The sequence below is a fragment of the Pinus tabuliformis genome, chromosome 7, assembly GCF_031772625.1.
Source record: "Pinus tabuliformis cultivar Carrire ecotype Pingquan chromosome 7, CPIR1, whole genome shotgun sequence".
NCBI lineage: Eukaryota > Viridiplantae > Streptophyta > Pinopsida > Pinales > Pinaceae > Pinus > Pinus tabuliformis.
The window spans coordinates 1,406,904,735-1,406,924,101 of NC_142293.1; the positions used below are offsets into that span (position 1 = coordinate 1,406,904,735).

General features: G+C 31.7%; 1 protein-coding gene across 2 annotated transcripts; it reads left to right on the plus strand.

Annotated features, from left to right (window-relative positions):
* Positions 1-237: 237 nt before the first annotated feature.
* Positions 238-3,576, plus strand: LOC149252919 (purple acid phosphatase 4-like). 2 transcript variants are annotated; one of them, XM_089459825.1, is made up of 9 exons: positions 238-388; positions 557-599; positions 739-918; positions 1,014-1,170; positions 1,732-1,872; positions 2,575-2,717; positions 2,793-2,921; positions 3,079-3,146; positions 3,263-3,576. In XM_089459825.1, exons 2-9 carry the CDS (start codon positions 594-596, stop codon positions 3,486-3,488), a joined length of 1,050 nt encoding a protein of 349 aa, XP_089315951.1. In that variant the 5' UTR covers positions 238-388; positions 557-593; the 3' UTR covers positions 3,489-3,576. The 2 variants fall into 2 exon arrangements, with proteins under 2 accessions (XP_089315951.1, XP_089315952.1); XM_089459826.1 differs by lacking the exon at positions 3,263-3,576 and having other exon boundaries at positions 240-388; positions 3,079-3,150.
* The last annotated feature ends 15,791 nt before the right edge of the window (positions 3,577-19,367 follow it).

The following is a 19,367-nucleotide window of genomic DNA, read 5'->3' on the forward strand; positions in this document are numbered from 1 at the left end:
AAAATCTAAAAAGCAAACTGAACTTTATACCCAATGGGCGTTGTGTGCATCCTTAACCAAAGGATCAAACTGAGCAATGAGGTGATCCCACATCGGCCTTGGAAGCCAGGAATAGTAATTGTACACGGCAACGCAAGTTTAGAAAGTTTAGAATATCGATAACGAGGAAATTCCACTCTGAAGATATTCCTGGGATATTATAAAAGAATGATACCGCATATTCTTACGAGTAAACTGTTCCCTTTCGTACAGTGTCATTATATTCTCAGATACACCTTCCCTGATTTATTTGACTTCAGATATGCCTGCCTTCAGTTGCAAGCTCATTCGCTGCTTCAGTACGCCTTCCCCGGGTAATCAGCGCCATTTCCAGAGCACGATTTCTCAGGTTAAAACAAGAATTCTTCCTCACATGTCGGTTCCCACAATTCAGAAACAATTGTTAATCAATTTTTAAGAATATTTCACAGGAAGCAGAAACCAACATCTATAAATAAACAATTCCTCTTCTCCTGCTGCTGCCCATAGTTAAATAATCAGAGTATTTGTTGTACAGGAACTGGGAGAATCCAACCAAAAAAAACAGGGCATGAATGAAGGTAAGTACTTTGTCTGCTCACCTCTTGAATCTCTGTTTGTAGTTATTGATAAATTCTTTCTGAAATTTCTGTGTCAAGGAAAATCAATGTTTTATCAGATATTTTGAAGTTTCAGATTTCAATATGTTTTTTTGGGCAGATGCCATCGACATTAACAATGAAGTTTCAGTCCCAGATCGCTGTAATTGCCCTGTTACTGTGCTTCTTCTTGTCATGTGGGCAGCTTGTATCAAAACAAGCTGATGGGTCTCTCAATATCTTAGTAGTTGGAGATTGGGGAAGAAAAGGGCTCTATAACCAGTCTCAAGTGGCATATCAGGCATGATTTTCAGACCTTCATTTATATATAATATCTGGCATATTTTTTTTCCCTGTATATATGCATGAGTTCATTGTTTTGTAAATGGATTATAGATGGGAAGAATAGCAGAGGATCTGGATGTAGATTTCATCATCTCCACTGGTGACAACTTCTATGAGGACGGGCTAACAGGTGTATCAGACCCAGCCTTTTTACAATCATTTTCTCAAATGTACACTGCAAAGAGCCTACAAAAACCTTGGTATGCTGGTATGTTTGATTACCTCTATGCAGAATAATTTTATTTACATTCACATGTTTGTTGAATATGTATTATATATATATTTTTAGTTAAGATGTTTTTTTGATTTAATATGGTTAATTGGGTTTATCTTGTGATTGGGGTGATGGGGAATGATATCACTCTGTTTTTCTTACAACATGTAATAATTTTTTTTGACTTAATGTTGTCAATTAGGTATATTTTGCCTGATTGGGGAATGATGTCAATCTTTTTCCACATGATGTGAGAATTTTTTTGACTTAATATTGTTAATTAGGTTTATCTTGTCTGATTGAGGAATGATGTCAATCTTTTTTTGCCGCATTCAATTAGGGCAAGGAACATGAATACTCTGGAGGACTAGAACATGTATATTCCTCTTATAAAATATTCTCTGAAGATTAGAACATGTATATTCCTCATATAAAATATAAAATATTTTCTACGTCAAAAAATACTCAACAAATGATATAAACTACTCAAACCACAGTTTGATATTAATATTTCTGTGTTTTCTATATTAATCATGAAATCATATACCTCTGCAGTTTTAGGCAACCATGACTACAGAGGGGACGTTTTGGCCCAGCTGGATCCAGTTTTGAAAGAAATTGATAACAGATGGCTTTGTCAGAGATCATTCACCCTCAAATACAACCTCAGTACATTACCTTTTTCTTCTGCAAATGGTATGTTATAAATTCATAACTTGCCATTCCAAATTTCATATTTTTGTTTGCACTACTTTATCTATATTGGAAGTAATGCTTCCATGTCATATATAATTGTTATTAAGAATGATGAAAAATCAATCTAAAAATTATGTTTCCAATAATTATGATCCAGATATCAATCTAGAAATTATGTTTTTTTTTTTTCAGAAGAAAAAAACCATATAGATTATATTAAGGAAATATAATGGACATTGTATACAGCAAACCAAAAATTCCGTATTGCCTGGAGACCCACGGCAGAACAGAATAAACCATGAAAGAGAGAAATGTACAGAATTTATAGATGTACAGATAGATGGAGAGATTAGTCTCGAGCCAGAAAGAGGCAAAATAAAACCAAAATAAGACCATCTGAATCCATAAGCTCCAGATAGAGCGAGAGCACCATAAGCATAAAGATCCATTCAAGACTGCGCGGCAACAATGACCACATCCAAGAAACAGAAAAAAAGAAGAAATTATGTTTACCATATATAAATTTTAATTATTATCTAAATGTGTCGAAATCCTTAATTTATGTAGTATTTGCATTTTTACTAAAATTAATCCAACCAAGAACAAGCCATAGTTGTTTGGCACAGGAAGAGGTTTCTCATGAGACTGAAAATTTGTTTTTTCTGTTTTTGTCTCTTCTAAATATCCCTTTTTGGGTTGCAGACCTAGAATGTCCTTCGACTGCGGAGCTGTATTTTGTGGATACATCGCCATTTGTCGATAAATACTGGAAGATACCCAATGAAGATACCTATGATTGGCGGGGTGTTATTCCCAGAGATACATATCTTCGACAACAGTTGCAGGTAAAGTTATAAATATAGAAAGCCATAATTAGATGTGCAGTCAGATAGATAAATATAACCTATGAAATTGAACAGGACTTGGAAACAGGTCTGAGGAGTTCAAATGCAACATGGAAATTAGTAATTGGGCATCATACACTAAGAAGTGTTGGTGATCATGGTGACACAGAAGAACTCGTTCAACAATTGTTACCAATCCTGGAAGTAAGTTATATATTTTACCATTTTTCTTTTTAAGAACGTATAATTTTAAAAAGTTATTGGTTAAAATTTTGATTTTTTTTAAATGGACCATTCATATATCTATTAAATTTCCAAAATAACTCATTTTTATTAATACTCTCTATTTGTTCTGTCTCAGAAATATAACGTACATCTCTATATCAATGGACATGATCATTGCCTAGAGCATATCAAAAGTCTTACCAGGTAATAATAATATCTTGAAAAAAACAAAAACAAAAAAAACATACTATCACATGTTTGGTTTTTATTTAGAATGAAATATTAATAAAATTTAATTTTAATTATATTTAAAATTTCAGCCCAATCCAATTCCTAACCAGTGGAGGGGGATCAAAAGCATGGCGAGGGATGAAGAAAGGTGCTGATATGACTGGTTTGGAGATGTTCTACGATGGGCAAGGTTTTATGATTCTGAAAATTACGCAGAAACATCTCTATGCTATATTCTATGATATAGAAGGCAACATTATCCATCAATTGGAATTAGCTAGAAACCAAAGAACTTCTTTTAAGGAAGAAATGTAATAATTAGTTATATACAAGGATTGATCAGGACTTTTAAAATGGTATAACAAAGTGTTAATATATGGATTTTTATATATTATTTTATTAATACTGTTTTTTTTTTGGTATAAATGGGAGGAAAAAACTGAAAAACTTTTTTATATTTTTTGAATTTTTTTTAAAGAAAGTTAGAGCTATTTTTTAAGGAAGATACAGCCAAATTGTATAATGTAATTTGATTTCTTTATAAAATCAACGTAAATTCTGTAATTTGATATTTCCATATATGTATAATAAATTCAATGGTTTCAGATTTATGATATGTAAAGAGAGATTAAATCTCTTGAGATATCATTAAAATTTATAGAGATATACATTTTTCCTTTTTGTAGATTTGAATTTATAAATCTTCTAAGAGGAAACACATATTCTTAACCATTATGCCCATTCAAACTGAACTTCTTAACTTCTTAAATTATCAAAACTATAGTTATCTTTTAAAATGGTTTTTTTTTTTTTTTTTTTTCAAATACTTTTTTGAGTATAGAAATAAAATTTTAAAGGAAATATTTTAGTTAAAATGAACATTGAAATATTTTTTTTCTCATTAACATTAAAATATTTTTGTTATTAATATATTTTTTAAATGTCTAGTAATAATTTCATATTGAGTAAAGGAAGGAATTCACATCTTCTTCATATTCTATTGTGAAAATTGCCTTTATCTAGTCAATACTTTTTCAATGGAGTTGTCTTTAAGTGTGATTTTTTGGAGTTTCCTACCCGTTTGAAAAAAATTGTGGTAAAATCTTGATTTGTGTTATTTAAAGTGGTTTTTTTGACTACATATATAGATTCAACACCATGAAAAATCCCTAAGGCATTTAGATTGTGCAAAGTTCACTAGTCAACTTGTGATTTCAATGAATCCCTACCGGATTTTGGACAAATTAGATCTAAAAATAAACTATTTTTTTCTTCAAAAAATAGCACTTAAACATAACTAATTTTTCAATTTTCAATTTTTATTTTTATTTATTTATTTATTTATTTTTTATAATGCTATAATTTTCTATGCATGACTAACATTGAAATATTTTATTTATTTATTAATATTTATTTGAAATAAGAAATGTCTATTACATTATATTTATAAAGTAAATCTTAACATATTTTATTTATGACTAACATCAGTAATTTTTTTTTATTAATATTTATTTCAAACATCATATATCTTACATGTAAAGAATGAAATTATTCATCATCCATTTATTTAAATGTTGAAAGCATTTATTTATTAAAAATATTTTTTCTACTTTAAATTTCTTTATATATTTTTATAATACATGTTGATTTATTTATTTATAATTAGTATTAAAATATTTATTATTTATTATTAATGTGTTTAGATAACAATTTAGAATAAACTTTAATTTCTTTAATTATAATCAATATTAAAATATTTTTATTTATTATTAATAATTTTTAAATATTACATATCAATTTAATATTAAACCTCATATCTCCATATAATTAGCCTAAATCTATCTTTTCACTTTAAAAGAGATTTGCATATCAAGAGATTTGATCTCTCGGGATTAATTTCTCTCTTTAAATATGATATATTCCACATGAATATCCATAGGCCATTTTTGAGCATGTCTCCTCTGTGGCACAACCACTCCCTAGTGAGATTTTTAAAATTTAATTTAAATTTGTTTTTTATATAATTTGACTCAATCAAAATATTAAACATTACATTACAACATTTCTCCCATACTAAACTATATAAAATTTCTCAACCCAAAAATATATATATACCAATTTCATAATCAAAATAATAAAAACTACACATCTCTTAACTATTACATTAAAAAAACAAACCTTTAAACATTATAAAAGTTTTGTGCTAACTTTTTGACAAAACCCTTTAAACATAATAAAAGTTTAATACAACCCTTACGTAACTCAATTTTAACTTTAAGCGATAATTCATTACCATATAATACATAATGCTGTTATTCGAGGTCAATATCAATATTTAAACTAATAAAGATTCCTATAAAACCCACCACCGCATTATGTTAATATCTTTTCTATTTATTAAAATCCATCACCGCATTTCACTAATTCATAGACGTTAATATCTTTTTTATTTTTATTTTTTTTAAATACACGATTAAAATATGAATAATGAAAAATGAGAACACTAAATATTTAATAGCCAGTCGACTTCAAAGCAATGAATCACATCAACGAAAATCCAAAAGCAAAATAACTTATTCTGCACGGGCAATTGTAGTATAATAATTATTTTTAAAATAAATATTAATGGGTTATATTTAATCATTATATTTATTAATTAGTATTAATTAATAATAATAAATTCTTGAAGTATAGATGAGTTAATTTACATGAGTTTAGCCTTTTAGATTATCTGTTTAAACTTTTATTACTCTTTTTTTTCAATTCAGAAAGAAAACATTGTATATTGATTATATTTCTATAAGAGGAATACAATTATGGAAATTGACCATATTCCGGTCAGTAAGGAAAAAGATGAAACTGAACATCAAAAACATATTATTCCATTTAGGCTCATTGTCCATATGTGTGATGATTGTTCAAAAAAGATCGCTGTTTGAAAAACTGTATGACTCTATGCATAGAAGAAAATAAGTCAAATCTTATACCTGTTCAGATGATATAAATGAGTGGACGGGCTCATGAAACATACCAAGTTAAAATATTGAGCTATATACCGGGCATAGAGAAAGGTTGAATGCAGTATGTGTTGGATTCCACTGTGATGTTCAGGTACCACACGCTGCATTGGGATTTCAGTCCTTTCTTTGAAAGCTCATCTGCCTCCTCATTTTGAGACCTCCTGATATGAGAAATAGAATAGAGTGAGCGCTTCCATAATGATGAAATCCTGTGTAGCCATCCTAAAAGATTGTCATTTTTTATGGACTGTATGCCAGTAACATGCTCAATAATGATCTTGGAGTCCCCGAAGATTTGAATGGGACCCATGTCCAAAAAAGAGCAGAAGGTGAGTAGACCATGCAGAGCCATGGCCTCAGCTTTGTTGTTGGTCCCAATGCCACCATTCCAGTAGACAGAATAATGCTGATCCTTATCAATACATATGTAAAAACCACATGCACATCGCCCATCTTTAGCAGCACCATCAAAATGAGCCCGTGGAAAGATAGATTGATGATTGATGTCTTCTATCTCATGATGCTTCAAATGCTGGGGAATATATGGAAGGATTGAGAGATAGAAAGGAATGATTTTGTCATATAGGAGTTTGAAATCCTCCCTGCTATTTTGGAAGAGTTTTTTGTTCCGCCATTTCCAAACAAACCACCAAACAATAGGAAGAATAGGTTGCCATATGGTTTTCTGGGCACTCCACCATTCAAAGTCATCCGTAATGGAGGAATGAGGAATGATAGTAAAACCAAAAAAAGTAGCTAGCTGCCTCCACAAGATCAGAGTGAGTGGGCAATATAGAAACATGTGCAAGTTGTTTTCTGTCTCAGATAGACAGATGGAGCATATTGTTGGGCCTTGCCAGTTCCGTTTTTGAAGATTAGGCCACATGAGGTTTTATTATGGAATACTAACCAGGAAAAAGTATGATTTTTAAAGGACACCTTGATTTCCAAAAAGCTTTTGGAAAAATATTCCGAGAAAACCCATGCTGTGCTACTGATATGGATAGATATATATCTCTAACCAAAACATTTGTTCTACCCCTTTCATCTCGCCATGCCATGCTGTCATTTTCCTCTGTTCTGTATATCCCTGCATGATTCATCTCCCATATAGATTTTTCCCATTGAGTAGTCATTATATCATCTAGACCCAAATCACTAGCAGATTTCCATCTCGGGATAGCTCCCTGCCAGTCTTTAATAACTTGTGCCTAGAAAAATAGCCCTTTTTGATGAAGAATGTTTAAAAGGTGAAGAGAGAAAGGGGATTCCACTTCTACTCCCATGATAGGGTCAATGCTGATAAGAATATTGTTTCAAGTTTGAAACTTCCATACCAAATTCTTGTAGAAGAAATGAAACACCTTTTGGAAACTCCTCCAGATAGCTGACCCATGTGGAGGACCTAGTGATCTATCTTTGTACCTATATATGAAGTCTCTACTTCTCAGATATTTCATTTTTATAGCATTACTCCATAAAAAATCTCCAAAAACCGCTCTCCATAGGGATTTACATAAGAGAGCTGTCCCAAAACGACGAAGGTTCATTATGCCCCAACCCCCCATTTTTTTGGGGAGGGTGATATTAGACAGTTTTGTGAGATGGAATTTCTTCTTCTCCTTTCCACCCCCCAATATAAAGGTGGCCATTAAACTATTTAATTTTTTGATGATACCAGTAGGAATGTAATAGAGGTGTGCCCAATATACAATAATTTGAGCAAGCACAGATTGAGTGAGAATCATCCTGCCAGCTAAGGATAGGCATTTGAATTCCCATCCTGATATCCTTTTATAAAATCTGTTGGGGATCCAAGACCAGTCAGATAAGGAGTAGCCCGTGGGTTTCAATTGATAACCCAAGTATTTCATGCCTTCATTGATAGAAATTGCTTGAATCTTATAGAGTTGTGAAATATAGTCCATATCATCCATATTAACCTTTCCATAAAGAAAAGATGATTTGCCTTCGTTGATACATAAACCTGTAGCTCTTTGGAAAGATATTAATATGACATGCAGATTTTGCCATGTTTGCCTACAAAGCATAGCAAAGAGTAGAATATCATCTATGAAAAGATTATGAGAAAAAGATATCCCTCTGTTTATGCAAAGTGGTCTTACAGTCCCCATCGAAACAACCCTTCTTAGGTGAAGGCTGAGAGTGTCCATTACAAGTATAAATAGAAGGGGAGAAAGGGAGCAGCCTTGCCGGAGTCCCCTTTCAGCCGAGAAAAAGGGAGTAGGGAATCCGTTAATGAGAATGGCGTAGTTGACTCCCTCCACACATGCCATAATCCATTTTGTACATTGGTCACTCAACCCAATCTTAATGAGCAGACACCTCAGATAACTCTAATCAAGGCAATCATAAGCCTTTTTGAGATCTATTTTCAGAATGGCAGCTCCAATATTTTCGTATGCATTGAGTGTAAGCATTCCTGTGTAATCGCCATTGCCTCTAGTATATTCCTGCCATTTAGGAAGCCATGTTGTTCCTTTGTGAGATATTGAGAGTGGATGTCGCGAATCCTTTCAGCTATTATTTTAGAGATGATTTTATAAACAATGTTACATAATGAAATAGGCTTGAAGTCTGAAAAGATAATGAATCTCTTTTTTTGGGAATTAAAGCAATATAGGTTGAGGAAATGATGTGATTGATATTCCCCCTCATTTTGGATTCTTCAACCATCTCTAAAATATCTTTTTTCATCATGTCAAAGAAATGGATAAAAATGTCAATGGTCCAGCTGTCGAGGCCAGGGCATTTGTCTTTTTTAAAGGATTTCATAACAGTTAGCAATTCATCTTCCGATATAGCAGCAAATAAGCGGTCATTTTCTACCTCTTCAAACATGCAAGGAAAAAGATTGATTCCCCATATAATATCATTTATCTCTCTATCGCAGTCCCTCTTGTATGCCTCTGAAAGTGGTTAACAACTTCCTTGGATATCTCTTCTTGAGTGTATATAAAACTACCATCTTCTTTCCTGATTTTTCATATAGAATTTGCTTCACGTCTTTTGTTTGCAAAGCGATGGAAGAATTTAGTGTTTTTATCGCCTTCCCTTAACTAGATCGCCCGGCTCTTAAGTCGCCAAGTCGCTTCCTCTATAGATAGTAGCTTCTTCTTTTTTTTCTCCAGTTCCCAAATCCGTGAGCGAACACTCCATGGGAGGGACTGCATGTTCATACCAGAGGTAATGGATTCTAGTTCTTTTTTAATATCTAGAAGTTCTAATTTGTTTGAACGCTTTTTCATACCCTGCCACTCCTTTACCTTCGTTCTTAGGCTCTTCATTTTGCCAATTAATTTATCCGAATGGGAAGATCCAAACATAGGGTCAAAAGATAGCCAAGTTTCGTGGATCATATTATTGAAAGTCTCATCTTCAAGCCATATTCTGTTGAACTTAAAGGGATAGTTCTTCCACCCAATAAAGCATCTCATTGTGGGTGGATATATTTTATTCCGATGAAAAAAAAACAAATCAAATTATTAATAAAAGTAAAAATAAAAATCATTTGTATATTTATATTTTAAAAATTATAATGAAATATTGTAATGATATGGATTATTATAATCACCACCCTAGATCACCCTAAATCCATCTGAACTTCAAATCTACCAAATTCCAAGAGGGATCAAATCTCTTTTCATTCTCTTTTCACTTTAAAAAATGTTTGCATATCAAGATATTTGATTCCTCTAGGGGCTTATTAGATATTGAGTTAAGATAGATCTAGGTCGATGATTATAATAATCAATATCATTACAATATTTCATTATAAATTAAAAAATATAAAAATATAAATGATTTTTATTAATAATTTTTATGTTTAATTATTAGTTAATTATATATATATATATATATATTTTATTTATTTTATTTTATTTTATTTTATTTTAAAAAGAATCCATAAAAAATATTACATATATAATGCATGCACTTAACCACTTGGTGAGGTTTGAATACAAGTTGCTTTACTAAGGCAACCCTTTCTCAAACCAGTTGTGTGGGACCCAACTAAAAATTTGTTACATATTTTTTTTGTAAGCTTGGTAGGACTCTCTAATTTTTGAGTTTACATGTCCATTATTCACCCCGCTACGGGGGAGAATAGCACAAGATTTGAACCCAAGATCTCTGGTTCGATGAGACTTCATTCCACAGCCAAATTCGAACCTAAGATCTCTGGTTCGATGAGACTTCATTCCACAGCCATCGCCACTTGAGCTACCCGAGGCGGACAAAAATTTGTTACATATTATAATCATTAAATGTGAAATTAAATTAAATTTGTTTATGAAATTATTTTGATATTATAAATAATGAGCTTATTATTAATGGTTTACGAACCTAAGGTTTTTATAATTCATTGTTTTGTCACGATATTTGACATAATGTAGTTTATTTAATGGGTTGGTGACTTGTCATCAAGCTATTAAATACACTGTTTTATAATGAAGTCATCAAGCCATTAAATAAAGTATTGTATAATGTAGTCATCAAGCTATGAAATATTGTCCATTATATTTGGTATACTATATCTTATTTAATAGCTTGATGCCACATCAAATCATTAAATAAACCATATTATAATGGAGTTATTAAACCATTAAATAGATTGACTCAAAGCTATTAAATGAATTGATTTATAATGAGTCGTCAACTCATTAAATAACATATCTTACATTAAATACCATGGGAAAAATCATAGCTTACTAAAACCTTGGGACCATAAAATATGGTAAGCCCACTAATTACCTTATTAAAATGATTCTATGACTGAAATAACTTTAATGTAACATTGACCTTTTAATTTTGACTTGGGATTTATCCAACCAAATTGGCTAAATGAGCCTTCACTGCTCACCTTGTGGCCCTTGGCCTTGTTGAAATCTACAACAAAGAAAATTGGCCAAGTGAGCCTTCACTGCTCACCTTGAGGCCCTTGGCCCCTTCAAAATCTATAACTAAGGTATCTAGGAATTTGGTATGACCCCCTAATACCTAGGTAATTTATAAAGGGTATGCTATCTAGCATTTCCCCCTATTACCTAGGTAATTCACCAAGGGTATGCATGTCTTACCATGTCATGTATGCTCATTTACATGTAAATTTTTTCAACTCCATTAGTTCTTTTATTTTAGTTATGTATTATTGTTATCTTGACACTTATGCCACCATCCTCACACCTTCTCACACAGGGTGTTCTCATCTTGTAGCCAAAATTCTTGGTCATAGAGAATTCTAGCTAAACCTCAAGCTCCATTTATAGCACCAGGGCTACTCCTCGTACTCTTTCATGTGCATGGTAAATTCATGTCCCAATATTTGTGGACTTTCTTCCATTAAAGCCCTAACTTTATATTTTGGTAAAGTATAGCATAGTGTAATCCACATTTCTTCATATATTCTATAATAATGATATTAGAATGCTATGAAATTCCAAGTTAATCTCAGTATAAGACTATGTGAAACTTTGTCGTTACACCAAAACTCTTAGGCATTACTACATTTCCAAAGCAATAATATCATTTTGAGTGCATCATTAAAACTATGTTTCTAGGGTGGTAGTTAATTAATATAATTTTAAGATAAATAATTTATAATATATAAAATAATATGTTATTTTTTAAAAATTATTTTAATTTTATTATACATTTTAAAATATATCCTATAAATATATTATGGTAATTTAATATATTTAACATATGATGATGTAATATTCAAAATATATTGAGCGTTTTGGATTTCACTATGTTAATATTTAGAGTGAATGGTTCATATATATATATATATATATATATATACAAATACTTTGTATTTGAAATCTGGGTTACATGGTTATAACCATTCTTACATCACTATATCAAGATTAGCTTCAGCTTGTGCAGTTGCTTCCATATCCCAATACAACCACAAGTATATTTCCTCCCCCTTATGATCTCTATAGAAAATTACATAAAACTAATATCTACCATATACTCGAAAAAACAAACCTAAGATCAACACGTAACAACAATACATAAAATAAATATTATCCAAAGTTCGACTTCCCCGTGTCCTCGTTGATTTCTTTTCCCTAGCCACTCGGTCTAGCTCCAGTGGCGTTGTTTCTCCCATCATTCTGCGAATGGGAAATGACCATCTCAAGGAGCCTCACTATGATGGTGGTTAATTAATATAATTGATTTTAAAAGATAAATAATTTATAATATATAAAATAATATGTTATTTTTAAAAAATTATTTTAATTTTATTATACATTTTAAAATATATCCTATAAATATATTATGGTAATTTAATATACTTAACATATATTTAATATATGATGATGTAATATTCAAAATATATTGAGCGTTTTGGATTTCACTATGTTAATATTTAGAGTGAATGTTTCATTCATATATATATATATATATATATATATACAAATACTTTGTATTTGAAATCTGGGTTACATGGTTATAACCATTCTTACATCACTATATCAAAATTAGCTTCAGCTTGTGTAGCTACTTCCATATTCCAATACAACCACAAGTATATTTCCTCCCCCTTATGAGCTCTATAGAAAATTACATAAAAACTAATATCTACCATATACTCGAAAAAACAAACCTAAGATCAACACGTAACAACAATACATAAAATAAATATTATCCAAAGTTCGACTTCCCTGTGTCCTTGTTGATTTCTTTGCCCTAGCCACTCGGTCTAGCTTCAGTGGCATTGTTTCTCCCATCATTCTGCAAATGGGAAATGACCATCTCAAGGAGCCCCACTATAGTATCCTTCGCCTTTGCAAATAAACTACCACTGATAAAATCAAAGTTGGAAGTGAGCATATCAGTGTCCATCTTGACTATCTTCTACTCCAAGGATGCCTCGACACTCTCGAATTTAGAATTAATACACTCAACGTTGGAAGTAGGAACTTTCTCCAACATTTCTAACCAGCGGGTGATGAGATCTAACCTTCCCATTAGTAATTTAAAACAAGAATTCAACAACCCTTTTCCAACGAGCCAAATCATCCTTAGAGGATTTCCTTTCTTGGCCTTCATGCGAAGCCATACCAAAAAATCTCCAGATGGCGTAATTACCAAACCTACACTCCAAGCTTGAAACAACAAATGCTTTGGAGGGGGATGTGGATACTTAAATAGGAAGTTTTCCTTCTCTATGTAATTGCCTACTAGTCTTGCCATTAGCACATGCAAATCCTCGATCTTCATGCGCATTAAATATATATCATTTTTGAAGGATCTTCCAACCCAACCCTGTAGCTAGTTCGCTGAGGCACGAGATGAATTCTTACTCCATCCCCTCACCATTAATTCTCTAGTGTGATATGAAGGCCTCCCAAATTGCAGAAATGACTGCTCCTTTACAAATACCTTGAGCTAAGTTAATACCGTCTTCATGACTCGCAACTTATTGCCTTGGGATTTCAGAGAGACACCAAGTGTTGATTGTGTTATGAACTTTCCACACCTGTCCCGCATGCCCAAAATACCTCCACACATCATCCTTTTGTTAGCACCATAAATGGTGGTCTTTAATACTGCCCCGACCAACATTCTGTGATGGTATGGGAAAATGGCCCAAATCTTTTCCATCAATTATGTAATATATATGCTCCCATAGGTGCTCCATAGTTCACCATCTCATTGGTGTCCCTGTTGAGGTGGCATAGAACATGGAAGATCGAGAGCCTTTGAATATTTGCATAATATAACTTATTCTTTTAATAAGGGGGACCTAGTAGCATCAGATTGATGATTTGGACATGTGAACATTCTAATAACCATCAATGAATCTCCTACTACATTTATTTTCTTTATTCCAAGACTAAGAGAAAGATCCAATCCTTTCCACAAAGCAAGAAAAATTTTCCTTATTATTGTTGGCCACTCCTAATCCCCACACATGTTTTATGTCAGTTTGTTCATCGGGCAAATGATCACCCGTCTCAATCTTGCTGTCCCTGAATTCCCTTTTTTTGCTCCATCGAAGAAGAGTTTGGCCACCAATTTCTTTTCTTTCCAAATATTGAAATCTTCCTGAATTAATCTTAAACAACGAACTTTTCTCCCCTAAGAGAAAGAAATGAAGCTTCCAACATGATCTGTGGATGTGCTTATACCTAGCCATTTCCTTTCGAGCACTTATAGCCCTTCCATTTTTGTAGATTTTATACCCCTCACAAATAGTGATTCAGAAAGAAAAGAGATGGCTTTATTGGCAACTCTATTGATCGATGGATGATTTCCTTCGAATATGATTTGGTTCTTGAAGATCCAAATAACCCAACATATGAACTTTAGAAGGGTTGTTCACGCTCTTTTAATAATAGAGCCCTAGGAGGAGCCTTGATATGACCAATTTATAAACATGTCTTCCTAGCTTGAAGGGATGGCTTGTATTTGAAATAGCTATCCAAAAAAAATCTCCACACAAATAAAGTAATCTGACAATAAAAAAAGAGATGAGAGATCAATTCTTCTTCTTGTTTGCAAAGAAGACACTATGATGGACCTTGATTGTTTCTTCGTTTTAATTTATTTATAGTGAAAATGATTTTGTGGACAAGATTCCAACAAAAGGCATTCACCTTCAGGATGACCTCATCATTCCATATGGCTTTCCACAGTTTAAAAGGGTCAGGAGATGGAATACATCTCAATAGATATCTGTATCCTTCTTTAACCGAGTAAATGGTTGATTTACTAGGTTTCCAAGCCCTGAAATCTTTCTCATTTACATGCACCAGAGCTAAATCCTTCAAGAGTAGAATTATATTTTCCCAGGATGGTTGCAACCTTAAAGGAAGTCCTTAATAGACCCATCCTCTCCATGATCCAGAGTTGTCCCATAGTGAAATGTCCCTCAATTTTTTGCCCCATTTCCATTCATTTATTTGACTATGGTTTAAACTCTTCAGAGGGAGAGAGAATAGACCAGGCATATACTTTTCCTTCCATTGGTTAATTTGAGAACCATTCCCCACTTTCCATCCTAGATTTTCAACAATAAGATGGGGTGCTCTTTTGCATAACCTCCAAATTTTTTATCCTCATCCAGTCAATTGGACTTCCTCAATTCTTATTATTTGGGGCTTATGAAAGTATTTCCTTGAGAAAGATTCCCACCATTATTTAGAGTCAGAGATCAACTTCCAAACTAACTTTGCTCCTAGAGCTTAGTTTACCATTAGAGGATCCCGAATTCCCAATCCCCTTGTTTCCTTGGGTAATCGAACTACATTCCAATTAATTAAATGGAATTTTTTATCATTATTTTTACCACCTTTCCAGAGAAAATTCCTGATCATAATACTAGTCTAGTTTAAAATTCCCTTCAGAGCTAATAGTCCTAAACAAAGGTAGATTGTAAATGAAGAGAGAAAAACCTTGATTAGAATTGTTTTCCCAACCAAATTCAACCTATATGTGCCCCATCCTGCAATTTTCTTTTTAATTTTTTGGAATACTTCCTCCCAATCCTCTTGATGGGGATTTCCTAGCGATATAGGAATGCTTAAGTACTTGAAGGATCTTCATTCTGACTGCACAACTAATTCTATAATAGATATAATCTCCTGTACTACATTGGCCGAATAGTTCCATCCATATATCCAACTCTTCATCTTATTAACCTGACCTCCCGAAAGCTCCAAGTAGATGTCCATAATTCTCTTGACGCTACAAGGAAAATACCTTCTAGAAGAGGTTATAACAAAGGTTTTTAGTGTTATAAAATTGGAAATAATTGTAAAAAAAAACATTTGTTAAAAAATATGTTTGTGATAGCAGATGTTTTACCGGAGATTATAACGAAACTTCATCACAACTGAAAAAATATGGGTGGCCAAAGATTTTAGTATATGTTTTTTTTTGCGGTGCGCTTCATGGAACAAGTAGCACCAATGCGCTACATATATAAAAGCACAGGGCAACATACATAACTAAAAGCACCGAGGAATTGAACGAAAAGAACACTGGTGCCTGAAATGTATACTGCCCCGGTGTGTTTATATAAAAAAATACATGGGGCATTCTTTTAAGGAACGACAATGGGGAACGAAAAAAAATAATTGCAGTCTTGGTGCTTTTGTTTAAACTTGCAGTGTTGATGCGTATTGTTTGTATAAACGCACCAATGCACTAGTTATATAAAAGAACTGATGTTGTTAATTTTAATAATGCACTGAGGTTGGAAATAATATTTTGTAGGACCAGGGATTAGTTCTATGAAAGCAATGGTGTGTTAAGAGTTATAATGCACCAGGGTGTTAATTGCAAATAATACTGGTGCTTGAAGAACTAAACGCCTCAATGCTATCGTTTTCTAAAAAGGCATCAATCATGCAAAAAAATGTTGTCATGATGCTTTTATATAACATAACACACTAGTGCATCTTTATGTTGTCGGCACACCAGTTTTTTGTGCGATATTTTCTCTTTTTTGCAAACATCGATTTGTGACAATGCAATTATCGTAATTTTTAAAATCTGTTATTCATCGAAAAATCAACATATATATTGTAACAATATTCATATAAATTAAAATTTGATTAGTGCATTTGTATATAATGTTTGGATTAATTTGTTATATTATCAGATTTCACATCTCTTCATTATAATATTTAACCATCCATATATTTAATCAATGATGTAACATTTCATAGCAACATTGGATAGCGCAATAGAATACATTAAAATGTATTTTATTATATATCAATAAGCGACTCGTTATGCAAAATGGGATTGTTATTGGTAACCCCTTGTCTTTCAATCGAGACATTATATCCATTAAATTAAACAAAATCTCTTATTTTCATAGACAATTATTTCAAAAAATACAAGAAGTTACATTGATATCCAAATAGATCATCATTCTTCATTGGAACTATTGTCAATTCTCAAGATACTTCCATGACTTGGGTTATTTGAAGGAATTTTGTGTTGATTGCATCAATTGCTTTCGTCATCTTGATCTTGTTCCATCTACAAACATAAAAATAAGGTGTAAGGAATGTATCTACATTGGTGAGAATAATGAAAATTCAAATAAATAATATACATCAATGTAAATCGAATAACAATGTACCATAGCAAGAAGTGACTCAAATTGTGCACATAGTTTCAAAAACAAGTCTCATGCATTGCTGCAACAATTCTTCTGCTAGCGTAGTTCCATACGTTGTTTCTTGCATGTTTTAAACCCCATTATAAATCATAGATTTAATATAAGGGATTTTTTGTTCTATTGGCTATAAACTCAGGGAAGTAAAACAACATAGATACTTACAAACTACACAATTAATTTTTGATATGCCAACATATACTCACAACTCATATTTAACCCAATGTCAAGCAATTCTTCTGATGACTCTTCTTTGTATGTTAGCACCTATTTGAAGACATTCAAGGATGGTTGCTATAAAATAACTTAAAATATACAAAAGTGAAACCTTAAGTTATTATAAGGAAATAGTAACAATTACTCACAAACTTTAATATCAACCGTTTTCTTCCTTATTGTCTTGTTTTAAGTGTTGAATGAGTTCCATTTTATTCTATTTTCTTTCAAAAAAATACTTGAAAATTGATATTTATTGCTAAATTATTTTTTTATATGTACAAAGTCAATCATGATTACATACATTCGAAGCACATTGTTGTTAAGATGACCCCTTTTGTGATGCAATTATGTCCATTTTTTGACCATCTCCTTGTACATTTTTTTGGACATTCCTACAGACATGTTTCACATATCAGCTCATTGATCATTTGGGATTTTCACAATCTTCCTGAAAAAAGTTATAAACTATTTTTATATTGTTAGATCTAAGACTTTTGTGATTCATAATGTAGATAGATGTCTTTTGGATTAATCACATAATGAGGGTTTGGTTGACATTTTGAACCAACTAATGTTGTCCATCCTCAGGGCAAAGTGAATAATCAATTGATCTTAAGGAATAAATAGTATGGATGCATCATTGCCCATAATTAGCCGTTGAAAACTAGATGTTAAATTAGTTAATAAGGTAAATAGAATATTATAAATTACTCAGGTAAGTATACTATTATTAATTATTAAAGTTGGGGAGTTGTTATTAAAATAATTAAAATATTATATGTTTATGTTAATTTTAATAATTAATAATGCATATCTATATAAAACTAGCTTTTATAAAATATGAAAACTAAATATAACAAAATTGATATTAATAAATGAATGGTTTGTAGTAATATATACATATAATTCTAGAAAATCATTTTAATTAGGAATATTACATTTTTAATGTTTTTGTTGTTGTTGTTGTATGTTTTTGCTATTGCAAGTTTGACATATCTCATTGACCATTGTTATGGAAACACTTCCAGTAGTTTAGATATAATTTGGTTCTTAGAATCAGTGAATTAATTTTTGTATTATAAGTAGAAAGTACATCTATACATTCGTTCCACTAGATCCCTCATATTTTTGTAAAAAAAATTCCCTCTTTCATTAACCTCTAACGCCACTCCAGATGAACTAAGGACAAATTCATCGTCATTTACATGTTCTATACTTTTTCTTTTCTTAAAACAACATTGATTTTTTCCTTCGTTGTTGTTTCTTGTAGAACATTAAACATATATGAATTAATAGATTGTTTGAAATATGTTAAAAAAAACTCATATTGAGTAATATTTTTCCATTCACCTGATTCATCCCTTTGCAACTTTTCTATCAGAATTTTATGCCCTTCTGTGGTTAGATTAGAAATAACCTTATTGCCCTTCTTCATTTTGTGGCTCTGCATGACACATACTAACCAATACATATTAATTAAACTTACATAAAGTTCAAACATATTAATTTTGTAAAGAATTTACAAAGAACTTGCCTTCTCTGCTTTTTTCGATGTGCTATCATTGTGTCTATTAATATTTTTGTTACTTGACACTTTCTTAGACATTTTTTTTATCAATATCCAACCTCTACCATTCAATAAAGAAGTCGTTAAATATATGTTATACATAAATCAAATAATTTTCAGCCAAAAAAAGCTTCAGTAACCGGTGCAATTATTTGAACGAAAAGCCTTAGTGCTTTTAATTGTTCAACAACGACAATGAAAAATAATTTTTAATAATAAAT